Consider the following 23,849-nt stretch of genomic DNA (forward strand, 5'->3'; position numbering starts at 1 on the left):
TTGTTGTTCCCTAGACTGTCTGTCTAAGCAGTTCCGTCTTCGTCATAACCCCCGAACCCCAAGAATTGGGGGCCAAATAGCAGCAAACATCTCTAGCCACCGGCGCTATGCAGGTGACACCTATCCCCAGGAAATACAGAGTTGATTCAGATCTTGTGTTTTACCTCCTGACTGAGGTAATGGTGTTGATAAGTTTTAAAGATGGTGGTTCAATCCATTTTATATGCACGTAGTACACTATATTAGTGAATTTAATGTATCTGTAAATTGTATTTTGTTCCTTGAATATTTGCAGAAACTATATGAAGAGCATGATTGGTTGAAGGATAGCAAGTGTTTCAAAAAGACAGATATAAATCACATTTCTGAATAATATATCAAAGAAACATGGTGACTAAAACCAGTGTCATAAATGTTAAGAAAAAGAGAAAAATTAATAAAATATAAAATATTTTAAGAAACACTGAACCCAAGTAGAATAACCTAAACCTAGATGCCAAAAGCTGCAAGCATTTGAGACCAAAACAAGCAATGTTGGAACAAAAATCAAAGTTAACAAATTGTAAAAGAAAAAAGGAAAAATATATATATTCCTCCAATACCACGGCACTATAACAAACCCTGCCAAAACACAATTTGATCATTCAGTTGGGGGAAGACATCTGTATCACAACTAATCAAGACCTTATTCAGGGTTGGGTGGTACAGTAACTTCATCTGAATAACCCCCCCCACAAAAAAAAAGGGGGGGTTACTAACTCAGTTACATGAGGGGCAGGCTTGATGTGCAATGCTATGTTGAGTCACAGTCACACACACTCACCCTTCAAGGGATTTTGAGTTTAAACCATGGGTTCAATGTGGATCTTGAGAATTCACATATCCTTTGCATAATGCATGACAAGATGATGGAAAGTCTGGACAAAAGGAAGAATCACTTGCCTTTTGAATGCCAAAAGTCTCTGACACACATTTTCTCACTTTATAAGCATTATCTAATAACAGCCTATCTTTGGAAGCGTTTTCTTGGAATGGTTCATTAAACCCTTCTGTACGAGGTGGATACCTTCTTCCTTTATTCCAGGTGATACCAGGATTTCTCAATCTGCATGGCAACCCTTCAGCAATGGGACATAAACTATCGCAAATAATCGCTCCTGTGCCAAGTGACATATATCCTTTCATTCTTGTTGCTGCCAAGATACATTATTCATCTCTCCTGCATCCTTCCACAAAAGGAGCAATTTCATTTCTTCTACCACCTAAACAAACCCTTTCCATTCCTTCATGATCATCATCTGTGCTCTAACAACCCCATTTGAATGAATTCAAATTGTAACTGGGGAGAATACATTCACTTTCATGTCAGTGGTTCCAACTTTTTTTTATGTAAGTATTGTACTAGGTCATTGGATTAAAAATTGGTTTAGAAAATACATACATACATATACCATAGGCTTTTTCCCCTTACAAGGGAGGTAGCCAAAAATACTCTTCTTAATCCTTTCATTACATTTGTCTGCTGTATATTTCTCACTTCTGATGCCACAAAGCCATTTCTGTGAGCCAGGGAGATTCCCTTAAAGGCAAAGTGTACTATATAATACTGTTGGCTCCTATAATAGTATACCAGAGCTTCACAAAATGTAACAATCATCCAATGAGCAAATCATACTCAATCTAAGAACAGTCACAAACTACAAACATTAAATCTATCAATACATTGAACATTTTCTATATTTTTTTAATCTTCAGTGGAATACAGAAGAAGCAATTTTGTGAAATTTGCTGCTCTCCTGCCCAGCACAACTGTTCAAAAGTACCCATTCACTCTTGCCCTGTACTCACTAGGTTCCTCACTATTCCTTCACACCCCTGTAGGAACTCAGCTACTTCCTCAGTGTAGAAATGCTTCATCTTAACCCATCATCTCACCAAGGTGTTCCCATTCCTTGCTGTCCTGGTGGCATTATCTATAGATTCTCTGTGAGTGTGATTCACCCACCATTACAGATTGAGTGTGCTCTGCCCATCAACACCACTGCCACTCTGGTCATCAATGAGGGTCTTCACAGAAGAGCGAGGGACCGGCATGTTGCCACAACTGTTCCAATATTACAACACCTACGTCATGTCCCTAGGTTGCACATTGTGTTGTAGAACACTGACATACTTGAAGCTTCGACAAGAGAAAATCATAGCAAGAATAGAGGATTCATTCCCGTATGGTGTTTCTTCTGACAAACCCAATGGTGCTGATGTTGCTGGGCAAGGTTCCTAAGAAGACTTGACCCTGTAGGTCATCACGACTTGTAGATACAATCAATATAAAGAACCTCCTTCACAAACTCATGTGAAATATTAGTTGCAATTTCTATAGCCCTTTGTAACCATAAAAGGTAATGACTATTGACAAATTGTATTTATAGCTGAGTAAAAAGGATCCAGTAAAACTGGAATTTCAAAACCTTTCAGTAAGAGTTTTGAGTGCTGAATTTCATGTCAAGCTGCATAACATGCATAAGGTTCCTGAAAAGCTGCATTGGCTACTTGAAAAAGTTGTAGTGTGTACATAAGCATATTACTAATTTCTTCAGACCAGTGGCATACTTTTATGATTCTGTTATGGCTAACATAAGACAACTTCATAAATCTTTCAAGTAACAGCTTTGGCCACCAAGGTACTGAGATGGGAAGGGTGGGAAAGTAGGTATCTTTACAACGAATTGTGCCACGACTTGGTCATCCCCCAATATTTGGGGAGAAGATTACTAGCATAAACATAGTGATCAAACTCTCCATCAATGAGAATGTGTCACAGTCCCGTTTAACCCAGAATAAAATCTAAAAAGCATGCCATTACTGCACTGGCTCAGATGCAGTATAAATATTGCTTCAAACATCATAGTCTTCAAACTAAGGTTACATCTTAGCCCACATATGTGTTGGATTGTATATCTTGACACCTAAACTAACCAACCCAAATTTAATCTAATCTAAATTTGTTTAACTTAACCCAGCTAATTTACTTTAACCCTGAACATATGTAATGTACAAGTACATATAAACATGCCTTAATACCTCTTATAAAGGAATGTTAGAGTCAAAGGTACACTTTTAAACTTTACATTTTTTGGATGAGATGTACAAGGGGAGATTGTGGCAGCAAATTGGAAGTGAGTGTTAAGGGAGAGAGACTAGGGGAAGTGGATAGCTTTAATATTTGGGTGCGAATGTGGTGGTAAAGGGAGGAGTGGTGGAATGTAGACTGTGAGAAGCAAATAAATGCCTTGGAGGATTAAAAAGTGTAATGAGAAATAGACATTTTGGAATGGATGCTAAGAGGAAATTGTATGAAGGAGTGATTGTGCCAACAACACTGTATGGGACAGAAACATGGAACATAAGAAAGAAAGAGAGGAGGAGTTTGAATGTATTTGAGATTAAGTGCCTGAGAAGTATGATAGGGGTTACTAGGTTGGATAGAGTGAGAAATGAGGTGAGGAGGAGAGCAGGGGTGGAAAAGGAGTTGGGAGATAGGGTGGATGAAAGAGTATTGGGATGGTTTGGACACATGGAAAGAATAAGTGAAGAAAGATTAGTAAAAGAGGTGTGGAAGGCAGAGGTGGAAGGAGTGAACATGAGCAGGCGACCAAGGATGAGATGGATGGATGGGGTAAACGGGGGACTGGGAAAGAGGGGAATGTCTGTTGAGGAAGGAAGGGAGCATACAGAAGAAAGGGGTGGGTGGAGAATGGTTGTGTATGGATGATGCTGTGATGCATCATGGAAGAGAGTAGGTGGGGGAAGGAGGGGTGAGGGAGTATGTGTGAATGATATTATGATGCAGCTTGAAGGGATTTCTCCCCATCTTCTCTTTTTCTGCATGAGGGGAAGGAGGGTGTCATCGATTAAATGAAGCAGCCTTGCTGTCTTGCTACATTGCTTCTAATCCAGTGCATTGGGCAAGATGCAGGGATGACCCGTCATCCTGGAGGAGCCAAGATAAGAGGGAGGGGGGTGAGTGGGAGTGGAATATGTGGGGATGGAATGCGTAGGAGTGGATTTTATGCCCTTGTTTTGGCTACCTCCCTTGTAAGGGAGAACTGGGCAGTGGTATATGTATGTATGTACATTTTTCTTTTTTGCTTTTGAGAGAGAGAGAGAAAAAAAAGGGGGGGGGATCCTTTTGTATCCTCATTCTACTAAACAAAATAACCTAATCCTCACTCCACTCTAAAGAATGCTAGCTTAATCAGGCCTAGCCTTATCTCTAAACAAATGCAAGCTAGAAGTTGTGTGAGAGAGAAATGGGAGGTTAGTTATGATAAAAAATCACGAGCTGAGAAATACTGACACTGACACCTATAATGTGTATAATGCTCTCTTATGTGTTGGTCTTTATCATCCACATTATCTTTTGGTATCCATGAGCTATTGTGTATTATTGCACTGCTATTGTACATTGCATTGTGATGTATATTCATCTATTTGTATCTCTTCAATAAAGGCGACAACTTGAGTCACAGCCTCATGCCTTTTGATCATCTTTAGCACAGTCTTAGCACAATATTGTACTTTGTATTGTAGTTGAAAAGGGCATGGTACATAGAGGAATATATTCTGCATTAGTATTATTTTATGCTGATATTATGTGATATTACATACTGTCATAATGCAGCAAACATATTTCAAATGACTAGTACATGTGGAAAAGTTGCAAACCTACACATCTTGAGTAAGTCAGCTGCTGGAGTGAAAAGTCTGTCAAAGAAAGTTTTTAAACCTGTCCTTTGAATAAAAACTCGAGGAAAAATCAAAGAAAGTTTTAAACCTGTCCTTTGAATAAAAAGACAAAGAAAGTTTTTAAGCCTGTCCTTTGAATGAAAACTCAAAGAAATTTTTAAACCTGTCCTTTGAATGAAATCTCAAAGAAAGTTTTTAAACCTGTCCTTTGAATAAAAAGTCAAAGAAAGTTTTCCTTTGAATAAAAAATCAAAGAAAGTTTTTAAACCTGTCCTTTGAATAAAAACCAAAGAAAGTTTTTAAACCTGTCCTTTAAATAAAAAGTCAAAGAAAGTTTTTAAACTGTTCTTTGAATAAAATGTCAAAGAAAGTTTTTAAACATGTCCTTTGAATAAAAAGCCAAAGAAAGTTTTTATGTATGTCCTTTGAATGAAAAGTCAAAGAAAGTTTTTAAACCTGTCCTTTGAATAAAAAGCCACTCTGGCTAAGAGACAAAGGCTTCAAACAGGTAAACAGCTTCAGATATTTTTTTCACTACGATGACATAATCATACATGAGCGGGTTTCACGTCTTCCTTGTTGTAGGTTCAAGTTCCTGCACTTTTCTTCAATTCCCAACAGAAAATGTTACTTGTCCCGACAGTCAATGTATATAGGACAAAAGTCACAACTTTGGTCACAGCTATGAATGTGCTTCTCAAAATATCAACCCTGTCTCCCATCTTCTTTTCCACCTCCGCTCTCTTCCTCACCTCCTAGTTTCTCACTACCCAACCTTGTAACCTCTACCATACTTCTTAGACATTTCATTGCAAACACATTTAAACTTTTTCTCTGCCTGTCTTAAATTCAAAGTCTCTACCCCCATGCAGTGCTGTTGGCACAATCACCCCTTCATATAATCTCCTCTGCATCCATTCCAAAATGCCTATTCTCGTTACAATTTTTAATCCCCAAGGTATTTGTCATACTAGCCATTGTATTTGAGTTGACACATCAAATCTCAGCTGCGATTTGAACAGAGATAAATACTTGGCCCCTATGTGATCAGAGAGAACCTTGGCTACCTTCGGAATATGAATACATCTCCAACTTCTACTAAACCTTTTCTGAGTATACATTTTTGATGGATCAATGCTGAACCTCTCTGTATCATTCTACATTACATCACCTGTTCCTTCTCTTATAATTGGGGACTAATTTCCACTAAAAAAAGAACACAGGTCACTTTTATCACTCCTTTCTGCTCTTCTACATAAATCTGTACTTTACTACCACATTCTTGATCTTCTGTACAAGTTTACTCCGTCTACACACTCTTTTTGCTAGTCTTTCTTCTGTCACTTTTTAAATATGCCCATACCATCCGTCCCTACTCTCTGCCTCACATGATTTCTCATTCTATCCATATATATATATATACATATACAAGGCTTTATATATATATATATATATATATATATATATATATATATATATACATATACAAGGCTTTATATATATATATATATATATATATATATGGGTGAATGGCTGTGTATAGATGATGCTGTAATGCAAGGAAGGAAGGGGGTGTGGGATGGGACAGGGGTAAGGAGTGGTTATGAATGATTGATATTTTGATGCACTCTTCCCCTCTTCTCTTTTTCTGCATGAGGGGATGGAGACAGGGGGGTTGCTCATTGAATGAATTGGCCTTGCTTTGGAGGTAATGTCTTGCTACATTGCTTCTGACCCAGGGCAGTGGGTAGGATAGGGTACAGGGATGACTCGTCATCCATGAGGAGCTAAGACAGTGGTTCCCAACCAGTGTGCCGCAGCACCAAATGGTTCCGTGAGATCAACTGAGGGTGACACCAAAATTCAGGGCAAAAATAATTTTTGTATTACTGACTCTCTCTGTCATCCATTTTTGTTCATTAAAGCAGCATCAGTGTAAAGATGAGTATTTTCATATTACCCAGGGACAAAATTTTGTTACACTGATGTTGAATCAACAAAATACTGACAAACTAGAATTTAGATCTTCTAATAAGGGTCCCAGGGACTTCTGAAAGGCTTGGCAAGGGTGCCTCAAGCCAGAAAAGGTTGGGAACCACTGAGCTAAGATGAGAGGGAAGATAAGGTGGTGGATGGACGTGGAATGGGTGGGAGTGAAATGGGTGGGAGTGTTTGGAGTAAGGAAGTGTTTGCATTAAGATATCAGATACAAGTCATACAAGATGTGTAAGGGTCAACTCCTCTCCTTAAAGATACAGGAGAACCACTTCAAGAAGAGCAAGAAGATGCTCAACAAACTGAAGCACCCTCTGGAGAATGACATGCTCTGGTTCATTTTAGATGAAAAGAACTTCCGTCAGGACCAGACCCACAACTCTCAGAATGACAGGTGGTTTGCTATCTGTCCCAAGGATGTGCCAAAAGTCATGAAAACCAAGTTTCCTGCACCTGTCATGGTGTTTGGGGTAGTCTGCAGCAAGGGCCAAGACATGTCCTTACTCTTCTTTCCCCCAGGGGGTCAGGGTGAGCACTGAAGTGTACATCGACATCCTACAGACCCATGTGAAACTGTGGATTGAGGAAGTAGCTCCTGGTAGACCCTACATATGGAAACAGGACTCAGCACCATGTCACACCTCTAGAAAACCTCAGAAATGGCTTTCTGACAATTTCTTTGACTTTGTTGCCCTTGATGTGTAGCCCCCTAACTCACCTGACCTCAACCCTATGGGCTTTTTTATATGGGGTGCAGTTGAATGAGATAGTAACCACACTCCACACAAGAGTAAGGATGATCTGATCAGTTGGATCAAGGTCATCTTTGCCAATCTCTCCAAGGAGGTCATGAAGAAGGCCTGTTCCAGATTTAGAGGGTGTGTTTAGGATGTCATTGATCCCATGGGCAGATTCATCAAGTAACAGGACACCAGTGGTGTGCTGATACAGACTCTGTTTTCTTGTTTGCAATAAATGCATTTTCAACTAAACTGACTTTTTTGTGTGACCCAAAAAATGAAACAATTACTGTACGCACCCTGTAGATACCAGAGAAACTCAAACTAGTTTCACATTTTGGTAGTACATACATACATATACCAAAGGCATTTTCCCCCTATATGGGGGGTAGCCAAAAAGAAAAAGGCATAGAAACCACTCCCACCCATTCCATTTCCTATATATTCCACTCTTCACCCCCCCTCCCTCCCATTTTGGTAGTAACATGCAAATTTTTAGCTTGCTGTAAAACTACCTGCTGGAATCAACAAAATCATACTGGCAACTCTGACAAGGCATGGGGACGGCTATAACCTTTGTATAATGTATCACACATGTTTGGTCCCAAAGTCCCAGTATATAATGTATAGTACTTGCAGGTAATAAAGTGTGCATTGATGTACATGTGATCAATGCTAATATTGTGTCAAACACAGGCCAAATCTAGCATCATATTTCAATTTTGCACACATTAGTTTAATCTTCAATTATAAACACTGACAAATGAACCATGCCAGCTGGATGAATTCATAATATATTGCTGTGATACATATTCACTACATAAAGTAAAATCACATTACACTACACATTTATACTCAAATGTTCATGATATTTTTTCTCTGAAAGTATGCACATCTAAAGCATGGAAACATCAGAAAACAGATGATTCAGCTATCACTGCTTATGGCTTCAAGTGTTTGACCATTGTGGAGTTTGATGTTGCAAGTATGAATAATCAAAATCACTTAATGATATTGTGATTCATGAGGTGGAATGGGTGGGGGATGGGGGGTGAGGGCGTATATGTGAGGAAAATTTGACGCAGCCCAAAGGGATTTCTCCCCATCTTCTCCTTTTCTGCATGCGGGGACGGAGAGGGGGGGTCGCTAATTTAATGAAGCGCCCTTGCTATGGATGTGCTGTGTCCTGCGACACTGCTTCTAACCCAGGGCAGTGGACAAGATGCAGGGATGACCTGTCATCCAGGAGGTGCCAAGATAAGAGGGTAGAGGGGAGTGGAGTGTGATAGGGATGGAATGGGTGGGAGTGGTTTTTATGCCTTTGTTTTTTGGCTACCTCCCTTATAAGGGGGAAGAAAGCCTTTGGTATATGTATGTATGTATGTACTTAATGTGATTAAATGTATGCATGTGTTTACTTGATGTGATTAAATGTATGTGTTTGAATGAGTATGTATGAGTACACTGACATATTTATGAACAAGTGGACGTGTACATTCAGTACTCAAAGATGTTATCTAGTTCCTGTTAATATCATGTACATATCCAATACATTCACACATGTTCATACGAAACCTGAGTAAAAAGATGGTTGGGCATTCAACCCCTAAAGGCCAATACACATGATTTTGATATCTTTCAATCTGTAGTTCTGGGGGCTGATTCAACTTGTTCAAGTGCACCCATTGAAAAACTGGCAACTTGTTTCCTGGGCACAGCATGATATAAAAAAGGGCAGATAATGATATCAACCACCCAGGCAACTCAACTAAGGTTATGGTGATTGAAGGCAATGATTCAGTTTGCCCTTTTGGTTGTGACACATACAGTTGTGACCTTCAGACTTGCTGTCTTAATTATGTATAAGAGTTATCTCTACATATAATACTGTTTTCTTCAGTTTCTGCAGATTATGAATATGTGACCCTAAATACTTCCTCCAGCCTCTCTTCTCTAAAACTCACCTCCAATTCACTGTTGCCCTCTCCCCTTGTACATTTCACGTAGCAGGGAATGAAGGGAGGGGGTTGGAGGTAAATTGCAGAGTAAGGAATGTAATAAAATATCTAGGGGGGGAATGAAAATAGTCATGAGAAATGGATGTCTAGGGATGAATGCAGAGAAGATTTTATGAAGGTGTTATTGTACTCAAGACACTGTATGGAGCAGAGACTTGGGATAAGAGAGGTAGAAAGGAAGAGCTTAAATGTGTTGGAGTTGAAGTGTTTAAGAAGTGTGGTGGGGGTTATGGAGATGGATAAATTGAGGCAGAGATCAGAGGTGAAAAGAAAGCTGGCAGATAGGGTTGATCAAAGAATATTAGGATGGTTTAGGGATACTGAAAGAATGAGTGACAAGAGACTAGCAAAAATGTGTTATAAGCAGATGGAATGCATTTAAAGGGAAGCTCAAGAATAGGATTGATGAATGGGTGGGATGAAGGAGGCACTGGGTATAAGAGAAATGTCTGTTGAGCAGGAAAGGATGAGGACAAGAGATAGGTGTGAGTGAAGAGTGCCAGTGAATGGAAGAGAATTTATTTGGTCTAATGGGATTTCTTCTTGTCTGCTCTATAATTTCTTGAGTGGATGAAGGGGGAAGGTCGACATGTAATGAAATGGTGAAGGTAAACAAGCTTCAGCTGTTGAGCCTTGTTATGGAGGTGTTGTGTCTCATTAAATAGCTTCAGACCTGATCAGTGGGCAGTGGCCAGGGATGGCCCTTTGTCTACACAGAGCTAAGATTGAGGGGACAACAAATGGGTGTTGGATAGGTGTAAGGTGGATGGATGCCTTGATTAGGCTACTCCATTTATAAGGATGAAAGAGCCTTTTGGTGTATGTATGTATATATGTATGTTGGGAGATAGGGTTGATGAAAGAGTATTGGGATGGTTTGGACACATGGAAAGAATGAGTGAAGAAAGATTAGTTAAAGAGGTGTGGAAGGCAGAGGTGGAAGGAGTGAACATAAGGGGCTGATCAAAGATAAGATGGATTGATGGGGTAAAAAGGGGGATTGGGTAAGAGGGGAATGTCTGTGGAGGAAGGAAGGGAGAGGATAGAAGATAGAGGTGAGTGGAGAATGGTTGTGTATTGATGATGCTGTGATGCATGGAAGGGAGTGGGTGGGAGATGGGGGGGGGTGAGTTTGTGTGGATGATATTTTGATGCAACCCAAAGGGATTTCTCCCCATCTTTTCTTTTTCTGCATAAGGGGATAGTGAGGGGGGTTGCCAATTACATGAAGTGAATTTTCTGTTGATGTGCTGTGTCTTGCTACATTGCTTCTGACCAAGGGCAGTGGGTGAGATGCAGGGATGACCTGTCATCCATGAGGAGCCAAGATATGAGGGAGGGAGGGGGGTGGATGGGAGTGGGGTATATGGAGATGAAATGGGTGGGAGTGAATTTTATGTCTTTGTTTTTTGGCTACCTCCTTTGTAAGGGGGAAGAAGCCTTTGGTATATATATATATATATATATATATATATATATATATATATATATATATATATATATATATATATATATATATATATATACACACACACACACATGTATGTATAATTATGTAGTCATATTTTAGGATGATTTTAAGATGAATATTTTTCATCTCTGATGCACCTTTGTACACCTTTGGTTTGACTTATGTGCAGGAAACAACTTATTTCTGTCATATAAAAATCATGTTCTTCAATTCTAGAAGATAATCTGCCTAAGCAATTATTCTCCAGCTGTTTTTTCTACTCAAGAATCGGGGGCAAATTGACAATATTGTATCCCTTTGGGGTAAACCTTCTTCCTTTGTAGCTTGCAATGTTGCAACGGACACCAAGTTCTTTGAACAGGCAGTAACTTTCTCAAGTTGGATATAAGACAAATGTCTTATTTCATACTATCAGAAATGAAGCTGCTTTGGCGGCATTCTGAAGTGGCAACTTTCTAATCGACTGCTATTGTCACCATTTATGGATAATGATTTTCTACAGTTATCTATTCACGACAACATGGGCTATGACAACGATATATGTGTTGCTTTAGTAGCATTCCTTGTAATGATAAATCTAAACTCTTGTTGTCAACACCTTTGCTTTGGCGACACAGCTCCTGTTACAACTCCATTGTTGTCAAGATGCATCCTTTGGTAATATAGACATAATCATTCTTAAACCTCACGTCTTCAGTACACGTCAGTCATTTTTTCTTCAAGGACTATCCTGGTTTGTACATCATATACAAAACATCAGTCACACTTTCATGTCTGTTTACGGGAATAATTTTGCAAAAGACTTTACTCATTAAAATGTCATTCACAAGCTGCTCTTATTGCTACAGTTGATTCATATGTTTGATTCTGATTTCCGAAGTAGTTTTAATGATCTGAAGGATTTTTTTGATCAGCAGATTAGATGGGCTGCAATGCTGCAGAAAAGTACAAAGACAATAAAATACTATAAAATTTTAAATCCCACCTGCTGGTTTCCATGCATTTCTTCTACCTTTGCACTTTTTTTTAACACTTCATTATACAAATAAGATTGCTCCTTTACAACATGATTCATTTGAGATTCATTGCATCTTAAAATGCCATCAACAACCTGTCGTAGTTTCCATACCAGACACAGGAATATTACAAATATTTCGTAGCTCCTGATATTTAGTTCTGGCTAATGTTTCCAATAATCTTTTTCTTCAAAACCTACAGTCTTCTATCCCCCTCATCTTAAGTCAATAAGTTTAGCAAGGGATAGAAGGAAAGCTGTTTGGATCTTGCCACAGTTTGTGGTGCTGGTTTGCAGCAAATACTTCTGCATTGGGTAATACAGCCGCTGACGCAGATCCTCTCCTACATTGTACTGTAATACACAAAAACTATACATTGTAAACTAAATACAGTATATGTTGCAAAGACACTAATGAAATATCATTAGTGGGAGATAGTAATATATATGTAGTGTTGATACAAGCAATCTATGGAGGAATGATCGTATGGATGTTAACTAGGAAATGCCTTACCTCTTCCCAGGCACGATAAATGGCTTTGAATGCTGGCTGCTTGTCTGTGTGAAATGACCCCCTGTTGCCATGAAGAACAACAACACCTTTCTGTTCCGCTGCTTTGCACACACTCATGTACATGCAGTGATCTGGCCGCAGGTTGTATTCACACCCATAAATGTATAACTTGTCTGCAAAAGTGAAGATGTATTTTTGTATCAACATATTATTTACAGAAAAAAATGTATAAAAAAACTTGAAAGAATACAAAGAGCAATTACAAAATTGGCACCAACACTCTCAAAACTATCATATGAAGAGAGACTAGAAAAACTTGAACTACAGACACTAGAGCAAAGAAGAGAGAGAGGAGATTTGATAGCTATTTACAGAATCATGAAAGGCATGGAAATTACTGATAGAGAAAATCTGATAAAATGGGATGACAGAAATACAAGAGGACACGGAAAGAAAATAAAAAAAGACAGCTATAGAAGAGATTTGAAAAAGAACAGCTTTCCTCACAGAGTAATAGACAGTTGGAACAAGTTAGATGAGAAAGTGGTGTGTGCAAAAACAATACATGAATTTAAAAATAGTTTAGATAAAATGAGATATGAAGACGGGACCCCACGAGCATAGCTCCCCTTCCCGTAAAATACAACTAGGTAAATACACACACACTCCACCGAACGGACGGCGTAGAAGACGTTCTGAAGAAAAAGTGAAATTTTCGTGGATCCCAAAGCAAAGGAAGTACCTATTGTATTTACAGGGTGGGGGGGAAATTGCTCGTGGTGTAGTGGGAAAGTGAGGAAAAAGGAGAAGGGGAGGGATTACTGAGGGAAATGGAAGGAAATGAGGAAGGAGAGGACTTGGCCCAGGCAGGCAGACGCCATGTAAACAAAAGAGGTCCCGACCAATTTAGTGACGACGAAATGTCTAACAAAAATGTAAATATTAGAAACATAGATAAGAACAATTCAATGGAAGGTGAGGATAACAATTTCCAAGGATTTAAAGAGGGGGAGGCGGAACCAACCTCCCCCGACTAGCAAAACTGGAGGAAAGGCTTGAACAAATGACTGAACATTGGGAGATTAGGTTCGGTAAAATGTCAAAACTTGCAGAAAAGGTTGAAAGATTGGAAGAACTAGAGAAGGCGAACAAAAACTTAACTGATGAAATAGAAGAACTAAAAAGACAGTTAAGAGAAGTAAAAGAGGAGAATAAAGAATTAAAAAGGAACAATAAAGACAATAAAGAAACAATAGCAAAAGAGGCACAGGGGTGGAGAAAGATACAGGAAAATAGTAAAGTTGCATTTACTGACATAATTAAACAGCAAATGAAAGAACAAACTGAAGACTCAGTAATCAAAGTGATGAGACAGAAGGAGAATACTGTAAGAGACTTAGCAGATAAAAAGAAATGTATAATTATATTAGGAATGGAAGAGAAACATAACCCAGATAGAACCTCAAGAATCAAAGAGTAAAATGAAAAAGTAAGCAGTTTACTACAATTACAGGAAGATGAACCAGAAATAATGAAACAAATTGAAGAGAAGTTCAGACTCAGAAAGTATAGTACAGATAAGACCAGACCAATTAAGATTAAATTCAGGTCACAAACGACGGCAGAGAATATCTTATCCAAAACAGGGAAACTAGCAACAAGTGAACAATATAAAAAGGTATGGATAAAAAGGGAAATGAATAAAGAGGAAAGAGAGGAAGAAAAAGAGAAAAGACTTGAAGCTAAGGAAAAAAACGAGAACAGAACAGTCAGAAAAAGAGAGATTCTATTGGAGAGTAGTGAATATGAAACTAAGGAAATTCGACACACAAGAGAAAAACAAAAGGGAAACAGAGAACACAATGGAAGTGGCAGAAAACTAAGAGTGTCTTACACAAATATAGATGGATTGATAACAGGATTGAATGAGCTGAATGATTATTTGAAGGAAAAAGAACCGGACATAATGGGAATTGTAGAAACAAAATTAAAAGGTCCACTACCACCCAACAGTGTAGGACATGATGCATATAATTATTGGATTAGAAACAGAGAGACAAAGCAAGGGGGTGGAGTTATGTTTCTGATTAAGAAGGATATAAACGTGAGGTGTGTCACATATGGAAAGAATACAGTAGAGATGATTATGATCGAAGTGGAAGACAGAGATAAGAAGAGCAGAAAGTTTGTGATAAATTATGTGCCTCCGAAAACAGCCTCGTGGGAAGAGAGTGAACATAAAAGTATGTTAGAGGACACAAAGATAACATTAAATAAGATAATGGAAGATGGAGGAAGAATAGTTATGATGAGAGACTTTAATTGCAAAGAAATCTGCTGGGAAGAGATGACAGTAAAGGGTGGAGACGGCTCATGGGGAAACGCTCTACTTGAGATGATTACTGACAATACAATGACACAGTGGATACAGGAGAACACTAGGTATAGAAATGAGGAAGAACCATCGAGACTAGACCTAATAATTACATCTGAACCTAGAATAGTGGACAAGATTGAATATAAAACACCAATAAGTAAAAGTGACCACATGTTGATTGAACTGGAACTAAATGAAGAAAAATACATGAAAAGAAATTAACAATATAGAAAAGGAAGAATGATGTATGAAAAAACAAACTTTGATAAAATAAGAGAATTCTTCCAACAAGAAAACTGGGAAGAAATATACAAAGAAACAACAGTGGAAGAGAAATGGAATATTTTGACAAAAATTTACAAAAAAGGAGTGGAAAAGTATGTCCCAAGACAAAAACAAGAAAAAGAATATGTAAAATGCTGGTACAATAAAAGTTGTAGGGAGTTAAAAGACAAAAGAGACAAAGCTTGGACCAGATGGAAAAAAGACAGAAGGGCTAAAAAATGGAAAATATATACTTGTTATAGAAATGAATATGTACAAACGTGCAGAGAGGAAAAGAGAAAATATGAAAAAGATGTCATAGAAAAGTGTAAAGATCAACCAAAACTATTTTACAGATTTGTAAACAACAAATTGAAAAACAAACAAGACTTGGAGAAATTAAGACAAGGAGGAGTTGAATACACAGAGGAAATTGAAATGGCGGAAATTATGAACAAACATTTTAAATCAGTGTTTACAAGGGAGAACATACAACCTGAAGAGATCGAATGGAAAGAGAAAGTCCCTCCCATGAAAGAAATAGAAGTAACAAAGAACGAAATATTGAAACACTTGAGTAATCTTGATGTCAGAAAATCGCATGGACCAGATGAAATAGCAAACTGGATTTTGAAAGAATGCAGGAATGAACTGGCAGACAAAATACATAGCATAATAAACAGTTCCTTGAAAGAAGGAAAAGTTCCAGAAGATTGGAAAAAAGCAAATATAGTACCCATATATAAAGGAGGAAATAAAGAAGAACCTACCAACTATAGACCAGTCTCTCTAACAAGTACAATAGCAAACATTTGTGAAAGAATTGTCAAAAGTAGATGGGTAAAATATTTAGGAAAAAACGTGTTAAATCCAAGGCAATTTGGATTCAGACAAGGAGGATCATGCGTCACCAATTTAATATGTTTCTATTCAAGGCTAATAGATATAATACAAGAAAGAGATGGATGGGCTGATTGTGCATTTCTAGACCTAAAAAAAGCTTTTGACAAAGTACCACATAAGAAGTTGCTTAAGAAATTAGAAACTGAAGGAGGAATACAGGGCAAACTGCTTAACTGGATGGAAGACTTTTTGCAAGAAAGGAAAATGAGAGTAGTGATAAGAGACAAACACTCAAAATGGGATGAAGTAATAAGCGGTGTTCCGCAAGGAACAGTTCTGGCCCCAATAATGTTTGCTATATATATTAATGATATGGATGAAGGAATAGAAAGCTATATGAGCTTCTTTGCAGATGATGCAAAACTACTGAAAAGAGTGAACACGGAAGAAGATTGTGAATCACTACAGAGTGATCTAAATAAAGTACAGGAATGGAGTAGGAAGTGGGAGATGGAGTTCAATACTAAAAAGTGTAGTATAATGTAATTTGGAAAAAGCAAAAACAGAATAACAGGATCATATAAATTGGGAGAAGAAGGAATTAAAAAAGTAGAAAATGAGAAGGACCTGGGAGTCATTGTTATGAATAATATGTCACCTGAGAAACATATAAATAAGATTTTTGGAGAAACTTATAATTTAATAAGAACAATCAAAGTTGCATTTACATACCTGGATGAAGAAATGGTGAGGAAAATTCTAATCACCCTGATAAGACCAAGATTGGAATATGCAGCAACGATATGGTCACCAAGTACAAAAAAATGTATAAAAAAACTTGAAAGAATACAAAGAGCAATTACAAAATTGGCACCAACACTCTCAAAACTATCATATGAAGAGAGACTAGAAAAACTTGAACTACAGACACTAGAGCAAAGAAGAGAGAGAGGAGATTTGATAGCTATTTACAGAATCATGAAAGGCATAGAAATTACTGATAGAGAGAATCTTATAAAATGGGATGACAGAAATACAAGAGGACACGGAAAGAAAATAAAAAAAGACAGCTATAGAAGAGACTTGAAAAAGAACAGCTTTCCTCACAGAGTAATAAACAGTTGGAACAAGTTAGATGAGAAAGTGGTGTGTGCAAAAACAATACATGAATTTAAAAATAGTTTAGATAAAATGAGATATGAAGACGGGACCCCACGAGCATAGCTCCCCTTCCCGTAAAATACAACTAGGTAAATACAACTAGGTAAATACACTTAATGTCTTCACACCCAAATTGTCCATCTTGATTACCACAAAATTACATTTATGTAACATTGTATCTAGAATATTCACACAATATTCATATTCATACATTACACAAGTACATACATACATACATATACCAAGGCTTTTTCCCCCTTCCAAGGGAGGTAGCCAAAAAGGGAAAGGCATAAAAACACTCCCACCCATTTCATCCCTAAATACACTCCACACCCCTCCCACCCTCCCTCTCATCTGAGCACCTCCTGGATGACGGGTCATCCCTGCACCCTGCCCACCGCCCTGGGTCAGAAGCAGTGTCGCAAGACACAGCACATCCACAGCAAGGCCGCTTCATTTAATCGGCGACCCCCCCTCTCTGTCCCCCCTTGCATATAAGGAGAGGACGGGGAGAAATCCCTTCGGGCTGCGTCAAAATTTACTCACACATACTACCCCACCCCCCACCCCCCCGCCCATTCCTCCTCATGCAATCACAACATCATCCATATACAACCATTCTCCACTCACCTCTGTCTTCCGTCCTCTCCCTTCCTTCCTCAACAGACATTCCCCTCTTCCCCAAAGCCCCCTTCACCCCATCCATCCACCTCATCCTAGGACGTCCCCTCATGTTCACTCCCTCAACATCTGCCTTCCATACCTCTTTTACTAGTCTTTCTTCACTCATTCTTTCCATGTGTCCAAACCATCCTAATATTCTTTCATCAACCCTATCTCCCAGCTCCTTTTTCACCCCTGTTCTCCTCCTCACCTCTTCATTTCTCACACTATCCAGCCTAGTAACCCCCACCATACTTCTCAGACACCTCATCTCAAACACATTCCCACCCTAGCATTAAGGTCTCCCAGTACTATTACATTGACATTTCTTCCTAAACCCTCTATGCACTCATTTAAATCTATCCAAAAGGCCTCCCTTTCTTCCACGCTCTTCTCACTGCCAGGCCCATATGCACTTACAAAGACCCACATCTCCTTTCCCAGTTTCACCTTCATCCACATTATCCTTGAGGAAACCTCCTTCCACTCCACTACCTGTTTACCTATCTCCTCACTTACTAGAATAGCCACCCCTTCCCTCCCTCGCCCTCTCTTCACTCCTGATAACCTCCCACTTACACTCCCAAACTTACACTCACCCTTCCCTTTCAACTTAGTCTCACTCAAAGCCAACACATCCATCTTTCTTCTCACAAACATACTACCTATCTCTTCCCTTTTACTCTCATCTGTACCACATCCATGCACATTAAAAGATCCAAACCTTAGGGTGCTGGCCCGAGGCCCTCCAGCACCCCTTATGCCTTCACTTTTCTTTTTAGGTTATATGCCCCGTGGGGCTACAGGGAGAAGGATGCCTAGTCCCTCTCCCCGTCCCTTTCTTCTCGCCTCTTACGATCCAAGTGGGATACTTGGTGGCAGTATTCTTTTCCCCCACCACAGGGAATTCCCCCATCACAGAAAGAGAATACTCAGAGAAATGGTACAGGACAGCAACAAGGGGTTGGGGGACAGCATAACGGAGGGACAGTCGTAGTATAAAAGTGTCATCATTTCTCTATGAACAGAATTTCTTCTATCATAGACAAAATGATGTGTGGCTCTGGTCCATAGGGGTGCCCCATATAGACCCTAAAATATCGACTGCATGCTACTTTGCCACAATAACAAGCAGCCAATACCCCAGACGGGCAGGCATTACACAAGTATATATCATAATTAAATTTGCATGTAAATTATAAGTTGTAAATTCCTATTAATAGTGAACATAAAATGCAGTTTCAATTATGTAAACATATGGTGATCCATGACCATACACATCCACTGGACACAACGACCTGCCCAGGGCAGTTCAAATTATTTAGACCTAGAGTGCATAGGTTGTGACTTAACTCTATAAATAAAATTACCTGCATGAGACCACAGTTTATCAATAGCCATCCAATGTTGTAGTCAAACTGGTATGACTACAACATAACTCAAACCACTTGCTTTCTCCATTTCTAATTCTAACACAGGCTCTGTTACTCTCATAAAAACTTTTGACTGCCCTTAACAGGTTTCCCCCAATCCCATATATCTGCAAAACCTCCCACAGTGCCTTCCTATTTACCTTATCATAAGCCTTTTCCAAATACATAGGCCCAAAAAACATCCTTACCTTTTACTAAAGCTTTCTCACATATCTGCCTTACCACAAAAATCTGATCCACACAACTCCTATCTTTCCTAAACCTACACTGTTCCTCACCAATTACTTCCTCTGTACCTCTCTTAATCCTCTCAAATCCATCCCATAAGCCTTCCCAACTACACTCAACAAACTGATCCCTTTGAAACTACTACACTCACAATTGTCCCTTTTTCCCTCATAAAGTGGAACTATACAGGCACTCCTACAATCCTTTGGCACTCTACCCTCCCTTAGACACACATTAAACAACCTCACTAGCCAGTCCACTAATATTGTATCTCCTTTCTTCAGACACTGCATGACACTCATCTAACGCAGGTGTCTTACCAGTTCTCATTATTTTCAGAGCTACTTGCACCTCATCTTTTCTTATTTGTACTCTATTTTCCTCTTCCACCACCATCATTTTTTTAGCACCTCCCACTTTTACCATCACTCTCTCTCTATTCTCCTCCACATTCAACAGCTCTCTAAAATACTCCGCCCATCTTCCCCTTACCGCCTCCTCTTCCGTTAAGATCTGTCCATCTACGCCTTTTACCTTTTCTTCTTTACTTGACTCACCTCCCCTTCCTCTTTTGATTTCCTTCCAAAACATATCTTTATGTTTTAAAAAATTTGTCATATTCCTTCCCCATTTTGCATCTGCTCTCCTTTTTGCATCATTTATCTTTCATTTTGCTTCTCTTCTTTTCTCTTAATACCGCTCATAATTTTCTCTTATCCTACTTTGCAACCAGTCCCTGTAAGCTCACTTCTCTTCTACTATCTTTTTCATTTCATCCCACCATTCACTACTCTTCCTTCTATTCCCTCCCACCCTCCTTGTTCCACATACCATCTTTGCACACCTTGTTACTTCCTCCTTGAAACACCCACATTCCTCTTCCACACCTACTTCCACTCTATCTTTCTCCACCTCCCACACTTCTCTCAGCTTCTCTTTGTAGTCCTGTGCCTTTTCCTTCTCATTTAAACAGTTTGCTCTAGGCACTTCTCTACCTTCAGCCGTCTTTCTCCACCTATCCTCCATTCTCAACTTACCTTCCACCAAAAAATTATTTGATATTCCCCCCTCTCTCCCCTAAGAACAAGTATAACATTAACAAAAGCTAAAAAAAAAAAAAGACTCCATAATTTATAAAAGACTTAAGTTCTTACCTGGATGATAGTGGAAAATTATATTGATGATGTCTTGATCTCCCCAGGTGATGGACAAATGATATTCCTGGTAGATGGGTAGGAGGTATTCCTCCCACCCAAAAGCTCGCAACCTTGTCAGGTTCATCAACATGACACCAGAATTCACACCTGGAATATATGCACTGGAATCATACAAATATACATATTGCCAGGAACATATATATTTTACATACAGTGCATAAAAGATTAAAACTTGTCTACTTACTACAATTCTATTGTAATAATTCAGTCTAATAGTGATAGCTTTCTCTCTGAGAATATAAGTACTCTGTTAAGGCAAATGTTAGTCAATGAGCTATCTCTATACATCTGAGGAGATGGTAACAGAGTTGTTTTGACATGACCACAATGAGTAAACCATAAAAACTGGATAATGATGTACGAGACTAATAAATTAAATCCAAAGCACAACAGACTGGAAGCAGAATACTATGACCATACTAGGTGGTGCTGCAAGGTCACAGCATACAAGCCGCTTGTGTTCCCTTGCTTGACTCCACAATGAGTAGAGGCACTGTTTCAGAATACATCAAGAGGACTGCTGTTTCTAGCTGGTTAAAAGTCAGAGCATTGCTGACAACCAGCAGTGTCAGCACTGTCACACCCCAATGCTGACCTATACCTGTGTGATTGCCATGACAATGTTCCTGAGGAGAGGATCAGCCATGACAACTGAAGGTTTCATGAGCTGCCTCTGCTGTCTACAAAGCCCTTATGAACTGATTTGGCTGCTAGTGTTATACATGCCCCAACCCCCACCCCATCCCTTGTATAACAGTGCCTAAACAGGCAGTCATTTCTAAGCCCACAGGAGCCATCTAGCCCAAAAATTTAAAAGAACAACTAAAGCACAGAAACATATAACCTTACCTGAATCCATAGCTAAGGCCTTGTATTTACATTGTTTACACATAAAACATGAACTTGCAACACACATATGGTTTGGTTAAATGGGCAACATTAATATGCATGATTTATATTCACAACACATATACCCACAACAATCATTCAAAAGGACTTTGGTTAAATGGGTGGAGGGATGACATTTTAGAGTACAATCAGCTCTATCTATGGTACTGAAAAGGCTGTCAGACACTACTAAACCTTGATTAGCTTACATGAACAGCCTGTCTACAGGAATAACCCATGGCACAACAAACCCTAGCTTTCCTCAGACATGACCACACCTGCTAAAAGATATGAAATAACATAATATAGACTACTCCACTTGGTCATGCAACCTAACAAGACCATTCTAGTGTATTAAAATTACTAATTATTTCAGAATGCTACATAGTCTATTACAGTACATACTAGTTGAGCAGTACCAGATTACATCTGTTTCTTGTATGTACTATAGTTTTTAAAGTCTTATAGCAAATTTTTATATGCAATTTTGAAATGGCTCTAAATGTTACTATTCAAAGCAATATCTTAGGCCTACATTTCCTGCACTTTTCTATTTACTTTTTTCACAAAAGATGATTTGTAAGTTCTATTTTAGCTGCTCCTAGGAAACTGCTGTCAATTGCAGGAAACTTCTTGCAGTCAAAGAGTTTAATAAAAAAAAATCTAACCACAGAAGGAAACTTTATTATTTGTATTCTGGTTGTTGTCAACCACTTCTATTCAGCCAAGGGAAATATTACAAAATCAACCTTTTTACTACTGAAGGTAACTTTTATTCCAAATGCCACCTGATGGTTTTATTCAGATAAGGAAAGCCTCTTGTAGTCAAAAAGGAGCCTCCACACTCTACAAGTTTAGAACTTCACCTTGTTTAGATTCAGGACTACATTTGAGAGTGCCACACAACCAAATACATTTTGTGTGCATCACTCCAGATAATGAATGAAAATTATTCTAGCATATTTCAAAACCCATTCCAGCTAATGAGTGACAATTATTCTAGCATATCACAAAACCTACTCCAGCTATTGAGTGAAAATTATTCTAGCATATTACAAAACCTACGCCAGCTAATGAGTGAAAATTATTCTAGCATATTACAAAACCTACTCCAACTAATGAATGAAAATTATCTTAGCATATTACAAAACCTACTCCAGCTAATGAATGAAAGTTATTCTAGCATATTACAAAACCTATCATAAACTACATGTGTATGCTACACAACCTAACAGACTACTCAAGTGTACCATATAAACCTAATACAGATTATTAGAATAAGTTACACAGCCTAACACACACTATCAAATATACCACACAACCTAACAAAGACGAGTGTGCCACACAACCTAATACATACCAAACATAGCACTCCACACACCATAACCCAGTCTACTGTACAACTAAATAATACGTCCCACAATACCGACCTAGCCTGCCATAGTATGGGTGGCGAGCAAAGCGGTTGTACCAGCCTGTGGCCAAGTCTTCATGCTCTGGGGCCATAGCAGCCATCTGTGATGCATTCATACGTGCAAAATGGCCCCATACGACCTCAGGTGGGGCCAGGAAGAGAACATCTGTATCCACATACATGAGTGCATCCTCCTCCTCCAGTAGTGACTGGGTGGAATCAAAAGCAACAATCACCTTGGAGAATGGCACTGTATATGAACATTATTAACAAAACACAAGGAGCACACAATGTACATACTTTACAGTAAACCCTTGATATAACGGATCTCGATATACTGGATATTAGAAATAAAGGACAAAAAATCTGACTAGACAAACCGATCTCGATATACAGTACTGGATATTGGATATAATGGACAAAAAAATCTGACCAGACAAACCCTCGCCATAACAGATGAAAATCCATTATAGCAAGGGATCCTCGGTTATAATGGATCTTTGGATATACAGTAACGACATACCCTCTTCCCCATATTGTCCATTATATCAAGGGTTTACTGTGTATTTTAACAACTGTATTTGTGCACTAAACAAAATACAAAGAGACAAAGTTACAAAATGAGTATGTACACTGTGAGTAAGGAATATGCAAACATATGAGTATATCAATAAATAAAATATAAAAAATATCTACAAAATCTATAGAGAAGCACATATAAATGGTGCTCAGTTTATGAACTTGTAATTAAATTAAAGATGAGAAATTAGAAGTAATTATATGTACATCATATACAAAATCAAATTCTACACATTAAGATGAGTCTAAATATCTACATGAGCAGGGGACTGTCATACAGGCT

General features: G+C 38.6%; 1 protein-coding gene across 1 annotated transcript in view; it reads right to left on the reverse strand.

Moving 5' to 3' along the window:
* Positions 1-11,001: 11,001 nt before the first annotated feature.
* The window catches only part of LOC143028132 (glucoside xylosyltransferase 1-like), a 64,229-nt gene continuing 51,381 nt past the window's right edge, over positions 11,002-23,849 (reverse strand). Inside the window, exons 4-7 of the mRNA XM_076189770.1 lie at positions 23,004-23,196; positions 20,623-20,772; positions 12,500-12,672; positions 11,002-12,339 (exon numbers count right to left, since the gene is read on the reverse strand). Of these exons, the coding sequence (XP_076045885.1) occupies positions 12,202-12,339; positions 12,500-12,672; positions 20,623-20,772; positions 23,004-23,196 (654 nt within the window). The 3' untranslated portion in view covers positions 11,002-12,201. The remainder of the gene's footprint in view (positions 12,340-12,499; positions 12,673-20,622; positions 20,773-23,003; positions 23,197-23,849) is intronic.

This window comes from Oratosquilla oratoria, chromosome 9 (assembly GCF_046742065.1).
Source record: "Oratosquilla oratoria isolate Oo_2021 chromosome 9, ASM4674206v1, whole genome shotgun sequence".
Taxonomy (NCBI): domain Eukaryota; kingdom Metazoa; phylum Arthropoda; class Malacostraca; order Stomatopoda; family Squillidae; genus Oratosquilla; species Oratosquilla oratoria.